The following is a 9,964-nucleotide window of genomic DNA, read 5'->3' on the forward strand; positions in this document are numbered from 1 at the left end:
ACAATAGTAAATCTAAAAATATCAATATTGTGTTATGAACCATATATATATATATATATATATATTTGAATTGGTGGTTAAAGATCTAAATATTTAATTTAGGATAAAGCTAATACAACATGTAAAGATAATTAGAGAAAATTGATGCAGATATGATATCAAAACCGAGGAAATGGGCTAATATCGGGGGCCATGAGCCTTGACTTGCTCGCTTTATTATCGCCGAGACGCCCACTGAAAAGGAGAAGGTGGCGCATCAAGCATCCTGAATCCTTTTTTTAGATAAATTCAGCATCCTGATTCGTGAGTCGTGCGTGAGTCGTGACGTGTTGGCTTTCCTCAATTCCTTCTTGGTCGCTCCTCCGCCCCTGCCCCTCCTCGCTACAATCGATTTCGTCGTCGCCGCTACCTCGGTTGCTCCCCTCCTGCTTATCAGAGAGGAGCTGGGGGAAAGTGCTCCCTCCATCGTCGCCCAGCAGATCGATCGAAGCCAGCAAACAAATCAGAAAGAGCAAGAGAGGCGCCCGAGTCCCTAGGGCGGAAAGCCATGGACGGCGCCGCCAACTGGCGCCCCACGCAGGGCGCCGACCCTGCCGCCGTCGCTGCCGCCGGCGGCGTCGACCCTAACGCGGCTGCCCCCGCCGGAAGCGACTGGCGCACCCAGCTTCAGCCCGAGGCGCGCCACAGGATCGTCAATAAGATGTACGTCCTCTCCATCTTCCTTCCCTCCCTCCTCCCCCTAATGGGAATTGTAAGCAACTGCAATCTTTTCCTTCCGCCGTGGCGGATCCATGTCGCTTCTTTTACGATTCGATCGATTCGATCCGTGTACACCTGCTTCCCTCTTTACTTTATTTAGATTAGATAGAAAGTATCATGCTTGCTGGGTAGGGTTTGCTGATCCATCCATGCACTTAGACCTGCTGACCCATCCGTGCACCTAACAATTCGCACTTGGACCTAACAATTCGTCTACTTTGTTTACCCACGAATCACCTACTCGTTTGTTCGTGACATATGATCCATACAGTCGTGTTTGTTCGTGACATATGGATCCATACAGTCGCATTAATGCCATCCAATCCAATACATCATACTTTCTAAGATTATATATCTTTATTTAAACCAAATTTAATCATCAAAATTATCAGTAGAAACTACTTGACTACCTGTTTGCTTGCTATAAGATTCAAAAAAAAAAATCTTTATAAAGCCATCTCTGCACAATAAACACACATAGAAACATATGCAACTGCATATCGCAACATTTGAGTTTTTTAGAGTATGGGTGTAGAATGCTGACAACTCATAATGTGATTTTTTTTTTCCAAACACTTCTCTATCCCCTAGTGGAGGGTAGGCATGGCGTAGCGGTAGGCTGCTGACTTTCTCCAATTTGTCAACCTCCTTGCAAAATAAGAAAGGGTAAAACCATATTCTTCCTAGATCCTCATCTTGTGTAGGACCTTTTAGCATTGGTTATGCGGTATGACCCGAGTCTTTTTCTGCCAACTAATTATTAAGTCATGTATATGCCTGCCAATGGAATGTGTCCATTTTACCCTTGCCACCACTTAAATTTTACCCTAGTTGCCACTTGAATGTGTCCATTTTTACCCTAGTTGTTCGTTCGGTTCAAAAATATGTATGTGCATTAGCGGTCCACAAATTCCATGCCCACTGTTTCCACAAGCGAACTATTATTTTTGTACATGTACTGGGGCTTCTGGTTTACTGGACTAATTAAATGGTAATCAAACACATTTATCAGTGTATCTCTCAATATATCACTTCTTGCATTATATATGTATAGAATGGAGACTCTGAAGAAGCACCTGCCAGTATCAGTACCAGAAGGACTGACTGAGCTTCACAAAATTGCTGTGCGATTTGAAGAGAAAATATATACTGCAGCCATCAGCCAGGTACATTTAACCTAACTCTAGTACGCTCCCGTGCAGAGTCAGAATGTTTAGTCATGGGGTGGGTCAATGGTATGGACATTTGATCTATGACAATCTTAAAGGCTTTTAGGTAAATTTTAGATGCTTATAGATCTTTTTATCATGGTAAAATACATGATGGGGCAATGCATGGATACTCTGCTAATCATATTTAGGAGGCGTGGTATCAAAATATCATGGGCCCATGCAACTTGCACATGTAAATTGTATTAATGCAAAAACCACAACTTAAATCCTTTTGTTTTGTATCACTCAGTCTGATTATTTGCGGAAGATTTCTCTGAAAATGCTGTCCATGGAAAGTCAGACAAAGACCCAACAGAACCCTGGAAGTGCTCAAGTGATTCCAAATCAGAACCCTCCTGGTCCAGGTACCATACACAGCAAATGCAACATCACACCTTTTTTTTTTGTGCTATCAATGTATTTGCTTCTAAAAAAAAAGAATGCAGGCAAGATATTCAGGGCATAGTTAAGTTTTCCACATTAAGAGAGTTTACTTCTCACTGGTGGAATGCATGCTTTTTATTTTCACTTGCTTCCTAATATGTTCATATTTGCATCTTACGATTTTTTTTTCACTTTATTGTCTTAAAGGGCAAATTTGTTATTGCTAAAGTTTATTGGCTATCATAATATAGTGCCTGTTTGGATGCCGTAGTTTTAGAAAAAGTGAAAAACTATGGTATGAAGTAACTGTAGTCTTATAAGATAAAAGTGTGCAAAACTGTCGTTTACTGAGGTTATAAGTGGAGTGGAGTATCTAAAACTTCCAAAGACTACAATTTTAGCAAGGTCTTGAGTGGAGTATCTCAAACTTCAAAAAGACTAAAATTTTAACAATACCATGTCTTTGAAAACTAGAAGGTTTGTTGCATCCAAACGCCCAATAGCTTTCCAAAACCAATGTTTTTTTTGCAGAACCATAATAGTTTTCCAATACTCAGAAAATACTTTGAATCCAGGTTCTTAGATATTTTTTTACTGTAAATGGCCTTAGATGTTATTCTTCCGCCCCAAAACATAGGTTGTTTTAGCTTTCTCGTAAGTCAAAATAGAAAAATGCACCAACATGGCAACATCTACAACATCAAAAATCCGTTTAATCCACCATGAGATATGTCTCCATGGTGCATTTTCTTTGTAATATAGATTGTATATGTTAATATATTTTTTATATAAACTTGATCAAAGTTACAGAAGTTTTAGGACAAAAGCACAAAACTAAAACACCATACATTTTGGAACGGAGGGAATGCTTATTAATTGTTGGGGTGTAAAGTGATGCACATGCATTCTAAATAATTATGCCACTGTACTTTTCTTTTCAGATGTGAATCAATTACTCGGTTCCTAATTGCTTGCAGTATACTTCCCTATTTTTTTCTTCAGAAATACAGAAGCTCACTGTCAATTTTATGTGTAATATGTTGCATTGAGTGCTTCTGCATCCTTGTTACAATTTTAATGTAAGCATTCCTTGCCTTAACATTCATATGGTATATATTTTCTAAAACAGCACCTGGCCTTCCACCACAAGGTATTAATCCAGCACAGTCATCAGCTATCCCGTTGATGTCTCAGCAACAGACACGGCAGCTAAATGCTTCTACATCTGTTCAAGGTTCGCTTCCTAGTCTTGGTCAGAACTTGAGTGTCAGCCAGGCATCGACGCTGCAGAATCTGTCTGGCATGCCACAAAATACCATGAACAATGGTTTAGCACAAGGTACTCCACAAGATATGTATGCTGCACAAAGACAAATGGCTGGTAGGCAGCAGCAGCAGCAACAACAACAACAAGCACATAATCAGTTAATGTATCAACAGCAGAAATTGTTGATGAACCAGAAATTGCAGCAGAATCCACTTATGCAACCGCACATTCAGCAGCAGCAAACTTTGTTGCAGTCAACACAGATGCAATCTTCACAGCAGCCCATGATTCAAATGTCATCTGGCCTTCAGCCTGGGCAGACCACCATTCCACAAACTCAGTCCATGGGGATGCAGTCAGCTACACAGAGTGGTATTCAACAGAATCCATTGAATTCAGTACAACAATCTGTGCAATCATTACTCCAGCAGCCTACACAATCTGTAGTGAGGCAGCAGCAACATGCACAGTCCATGCACCAGCAGCCTTCTCTGCAGCAAACTCAGCCAACACAACAGCCCAACATTCCTTTGCAACAGCAGCCACAGCAATTAATGGGGCAGCAGTCAAATTTACAGCAAAATCAGTTAATGAATCAGCAGAGTGGTGCTGTGGAGATGCAACAGCAACAAAGGCTACCAGTTCAGTCAAATAATGTTTTGAATATGCAGCAAACACAGCAGATGATGAACCAGCAATCTATGCCCTTGCACCAGCCACAACAATTGGCGAACCAGGGAAATATGTCAAGTCTACATCAACAGCAGCAGCAAAATCAGCAGCAGCAGCAGCTTCTTGGAACCGCGCCAAATGTCCGTATGCATATGTTACAGCAGCAAAAGCCAATTCAGCAACCACAGCAGCAACAGCATGCTCAGCAGACATCAATGGGTTTGATGCAATCTCAGTCTCAGCAGAACCAGCTTCAGCAACCTCAGCAACATATGATGTTGCAGTTCCAGTCTCAGCCTAATCAAGTGCAGCAACAATTGGGAATGCAACAAAGGCTCCAAACTTCAGCTGGCATGCTCTTGCAACAAAATAATATTGATCAACAAAAGCAATACGTTCAGCCACAGAGGGGCCTCCAAGAAGCACCCAGTAGTAAGTTCCTCATATAGGGTCCTTGCAGTCTTTTACTATTATTGTACCCTTAACAATTCCCCATAGTCTTGTGCAAGCCCTTTTGTGCATTTTTTCTTGAAGCCGAGGCCTTGTTATGCTTACTAAGTTACTATCATTGTTGTAACTAGATACGAAGAAAACTTCTGGTTCCACTTGCAGTTTTAGCCATCTTAAAGCATCTCCAGCGGAGTGAGAAAAATCTACCTCCAAAAGGAAGTTATTGGGGGGAGCCTAAATCTTTTTTATGGTGGCTTGAGGGCTACTGCTCCAGCAGAGAGAAAAATCCACCCCCAATATCTCCTATGCCAAAACAGACCCACTTATCAGTGTTTTTTTTTAATTTTAATTTTTTTATGGGGGCTTGAGGGCTACTGCTCAAGCAGAGAGAAAAATCCACCCCCAATATCACCTATGCCAAAACAGACCCACCTGTCAGTGTTTTTTTTCTCTCTCCTATTCACCCTTACGTGCGGGTATGGCCCAACCTGGATGCTTGACCTGCTGCACCCCTCTCCTCACAACGCACCAGTTTCGCTCTGCCACACCTCTCCCCTCAGTCTTCTCCCTCCGTCGGAGCTCGCTGCTCCATTCTCATAGTGCCAGAGGGTGTGGCTTGAGTTCGGCTTCTTGATGGCGGCGCAAGCAAGCGGAGGTGGACGTGTGACAGTTTGTTCACCCGTCAACAATCTTAGGTATTGGGGGGATGGAGGGTTCCCTCATCTTTGAGGGGCTGTGGGATGGATTTTGAGGGGCTGAGCAAAAAAATGTTCTCATTGGGGGCTAGAACGGGTATCTTCTGGAGCGAGCCAAATCCCCCAAATGGCAGTCTTTTCTCATTGGAGATGAGAATGGTGGACTGCTGGAGATGCTCTTAAGGATAAGTAATAATTTTCTGTTTTCCACATTATTCTCTGAAGGCAATGCTTAAGCTGGAAGAACAAGCTTCTAATTGTTTAGACTAAAAAAATTTGGAAATGGCAATCATGTATACATAATTCTGATGCAGTTACATACTACAGTGTACAGTGCCTCTGTGTTGATCTTCAGTGTTCCCATTTGTGTTTGGTATTGTTGCAAATGCTACTCTGCAATATTTCTTTGTACTCTATCCTTTAATTCACTGTCTGACTCTTTCCACTAGTAAGTGCAGAAATTTTGCACTCACTATTTGCATCTCATTGTATACCGTACTAGGTTACTACTTGATTGCTTGTTCATGGTGCTGATTGAGTTTTGACAACCTTGCTTTCTATGCAGCATCTGTGGATTCCACTGCTCAAACTGGTCATCCAGGCACAGGTGATTTGCAAGAGGAGTTATATCAAATGGTAAAGCATGCTACAATCCCATTGGCATTGTCACTTTTAGCTTACTTTCACCTTTATAGATATGATTTCCACTTTCTGTTTCCCCGAAATTCCTTTTACTGTTTTCTATTGGTCTGTTCTTTTGCCAAACAACCCTCCTTGTTTTCACTCTTTTTTAAGATAAAGTTGGAATTGAAATCCATATAACAAAGATATTTAGCATTGTATGTAGATGTGCTATCTTCTGGCAGACCTTAGTATTTTAGGGAATCTGTGTGACTGTTTCCATAACTCCATATGTACTATGGAGCAGTTGGTGTCTAGATGTATGAAGGCTACTTCTTTCTTTAGGCAGTCGGTTTCTTTAAGTTAATTGGGTTGATCTAGAGAACACATGATTCCTTCAGTGGACTTCATAGTTTCCCTTTTTGTGCCAGATTCTATGCTTGTAATGGCAACCACTCGATCTTGTGTCATACTTGTGACTTAATGGAAAGCCTTGTTCTTTAAGTATATCAGCGTGTAACCTCGGCAACCAATTTAACGGTTTTTCATTCATTTGTGCACAGATTAAGAGTTTAAAGGACCAATACTTTGCGGAATTGAATGATTTGTACAATAAGATATCCATGAAGATACAACAATTGGACAACCACATGCCTGCTCAAAAGTCAGCAGAGCAGTATGAAAAGATGAAGGTCTTTAAATTAACGTTGGAGCGCACATTGCATTTCCTGCAAGTTAACAAGAGCAGCATTCAGCCAGCTTTTAGGGAAAAAATCCCTGTTTACGAGAGGCAAATTCTCAGTATCCTAAGTTCACAAAGAAGGAAGCCTGTGCAGGCACCTGGACAGCAAACATTTCAGCAATCTGGTGGGCAAGCTCCTAGCTCTAACATTTCACAGCAACATCAGACTTCCCAAGGTTTGCAGCAGCATGATAGTCATACTAATCAGATGCCTCAAGCAAGTTTACCAAGTATGAACACAGGAGTACAGAGCTCTGGAGCACCTGGCATTCAGCATGTACCTGCGCCTCAAGCAACAAACTTTGGTGTTCCAACAACACAGCATAATGTCACAAATGCACCGCAGGCTGGCTCTAATCTGGAGAATGCTCAGGGAAACAATTTTAATCCTGTGCAGCATGGTTCTATGGGTACTGCGTTGCAACAGGGAAGCACTGGTCCTATGCAGGGTGCATTGAATGCACAGCAGCAGTCCAGTAGTAACATGATATCCAACAATGCAATGAGTACAATGCAGACTAATACCAATGCCATGCAAGCAAATGCAAATCCATTGCAGCAGCTAAAGCAGCAACATCAGGAGCATCAGATGATGCAAAGTCAGCAAATGAAGCAGCGTCAGCAGATGATGCAACAGATACAGCAAAAGCAAATGCTTCAACAGCAGCTCCCAATACAGCAACTACAGAAACAACAGCAGCAAGGGCAGATGCCGGTTCCACAGCTTCATTCTGGAAATGATGTGAATGAGCTAAAGGTTAGGCAAGGAGCTGCAATCAAATCTGGAATGTATCAACAGCTGAGCCAGCGTAACTATTATCATCAGCAGATAAAACAGGGTGGTGTCTTTCCAATTTCTTCTCCGCAAAACCTCCAAGCATCGTCCCCACAAATTTCACACCATTCTCCTCAGGTTGATCAGCACAGTCTGTTGCAATCTCAAGTGAAGACCGGGACACCATTGCATTCAGCTAACTCACCATTTGTCCCATCTCCATCCCCTCCTGTTGCCCCATCACCGATGCCAGTGGATTCAGATAAACCACTCTCCAACTTATCTTCGCTCACTAGTGCTGGGCAGGCTGGACATCAGCAAACATCCCTTGCACCTCAGACACAATCTATAGCCGTTAACACACCAGGTATATCAGCGTCACCCTTGCTTGCAGAATTCACAAGTGCTGATGGAAGTCAGGTTAACCTACCAACTCAAGTTCCAACCAAATCAGCAGCAGAAAGGCCTCTCGATCGCTTGCTTAAAGCAGTCAGTAACTTGCCACCTTCATGTTTACTTTCTTTTGGCAATTAGTTGCTTGATCAATTCTGTTTGGAACATTCTGTTGAACGTGATTAATATGGTTATAAATCTCCATAACATACTAGCATAAAAGAAAATGTGGACTAAAAGTTCAGCTATTATAGGAGTAGGTATATGGCACCTTCCCCTGGCAAGCCCTCTTAGAGATACCATATTAAAGTTGGTACAATGTATTTTTTTGATCAGCTAGTTCTTGATATGATGGTCAATACAGTAGTCAGATTTCATTCTATTTCTGGCTCTTGTCTTTTTGCCTATCCGAAATTGTGTAAGCAGCATAAGACATTATCTCACTTCGTAATCCAGACGTTTCTCTGATAGCCTGTTAACCTTTTATGGTAATAATACAAAGAAGTCATTGGCATCCTTTACTAAATTAGTTTTATTTGATGGTATTCGGGTCTAAATTATTATTCCACTATTTTGGTATTCTGTTTCATGTTCAAATTTTGTGTTACAATACAGTTGCGAACAACACAGCGCGAGTCCCTTAGTGCTTGCAGTTAGCGATATTGGATCTGTCGTGAGTATGATTGACAGGATCGCTGGATCAGCGCCTGGTAATGGTTCTAGAGCTGCTGTGGGTGAAGATCTTGTCGCTATGACAAAGTGCCGCTTGCAAGCCAGGAACTTCATAACTCATGACGGGAGTGGTGCATCAAAGAAAATGAAGCGGGACACTAGTGCTATGCCTCTTAATGTGTCATCGGCTGTAAGCGTGAATGATAGCTTGAAGCAATCATATAGTGTTGGCACTCCAGAGCTACAATCAACTGCAACCTCACGTGTCAAGTGGCAAAGGGCTGAGGTGTGGTTCTTTAAAATTTTTGTGGATAAGCTATGTAGAGCATTAGTTTTACAAATAGTCGCCCGTGGCTTGCATATTTGGCTCTAAAAAGGGCAAACATTGTTTATCTCTTATCCAAACTGTTGGCTACCTTGTAGGTAAACCATGCTCTGATGGAGGAGATTCAGGAGATAAACCAGCAGCTTATAGATACAGAGCTCCATGTCTCTGAGGATGATGCTGAGTCCCTCACTACATCTGTGGGGGGCGAAGGGACAGTCATTAGATGCACATTCACTGCTGTTGCTGTTAGCCCCAGCTTGAAATCCATGTTTGCTTCAGCACAGATGGTGAGGAGCCTCAAAACACCTTTGCTGTGTTTCTTTTCTTTCTACTTTTGATTGAAGGGTCCATGCTTGTATGGTTGTCTCATTTTGTTGCATATGTTGGAATGCGTGGCAGAGTCCGATTTTGCCGTTGAGGTTGCTTGTTCCTGCTAGCTACCCAAAATGCTCCCCGGTGCTCCTGGACAAGTTTCCTGATGAACAATGGTGCGTGTAGCGGCATATTTTATTGTATATATGTTAGGTGCTTCGGCAAACAAACCTCACGGTGGTGCTCTGTGGTTGCAGCAGTAACTCAGACGACCTGTCTACGAAGGCTAAGTCAAAGTTCAGTGTATTGCTCCGGGGTCTAGCTGAGCCCATGTCACTGCGAGAAATCGCAAGAACATGGGATGCTTGCGCCCGCAAAGTGATCGCAGAGTATGCCCAGCAAGCTGGCGGAGGCAGTTTCAGCTCGAGCTATGGTTGTTGGGAAAGCTGCGTAGGCGCTTCATAAGTATATTGTATCTATTATCATTATTTATTACACTATATAAGTATTTATGTGTTTGAGTAAAAGAAAAAAAAACAGTTTGTCTGTTGTATACCTCCTTCCTTTTGGTATTGAGTCACTATTAGCTTGATAAATATGATCGTGTACAGTACAGTGTATTGAGCAAACTTGGGTGCTTCAGTTCGGTTACTATTTAGTAATCTCTTCGTTCTAAATTATAA

The 9,964-nt window shown here is 42.1% G+C and overlaps 1 protein-coding gene across 1 annotated transcript; it reads left to right on the plus strand.

The window, feature by feature from the left end:
- The first annotated feature begins 252 nt into the window (after positions 1-252).
- LOC136498952 (mediator of RNA polymerase II transcription subunit 15a-like) lies at positions 253-9,964 on the plus strand. The gene is given in 11 exon segments (XM_066494650.1): positions 253-702; positions 1,814-1,925; positions 2,221-2,335; positions 3,484-4,725; positions 6,004-6,074; positions 6,623-8,065; positions 8,585-8,617; positions 8,619-8,927; positions 9,065-9,256; positions 9,369-9,457; positions 9,539-9,964. Coding segments are annotated over 11 exon segments (3,969 nt in total). The 5' UTR covers positions 253-547; the 3' UTR covers positions 9,747-9,964.

Source organism: Miscanthus floridulus, chromosome 13 (genome assembly GCF_019320115.1).
Source record: "Miscanthus floridulus cultivar M001 chromosome 13, ASM1932011v1, whole genome shotgun sequence".
NCBI lineage: Eukaryota > Viridiplantae > Streptophyta > Magnoliopsida > Poales > Poaceae > Miscanthus > Miscanthus floridulus.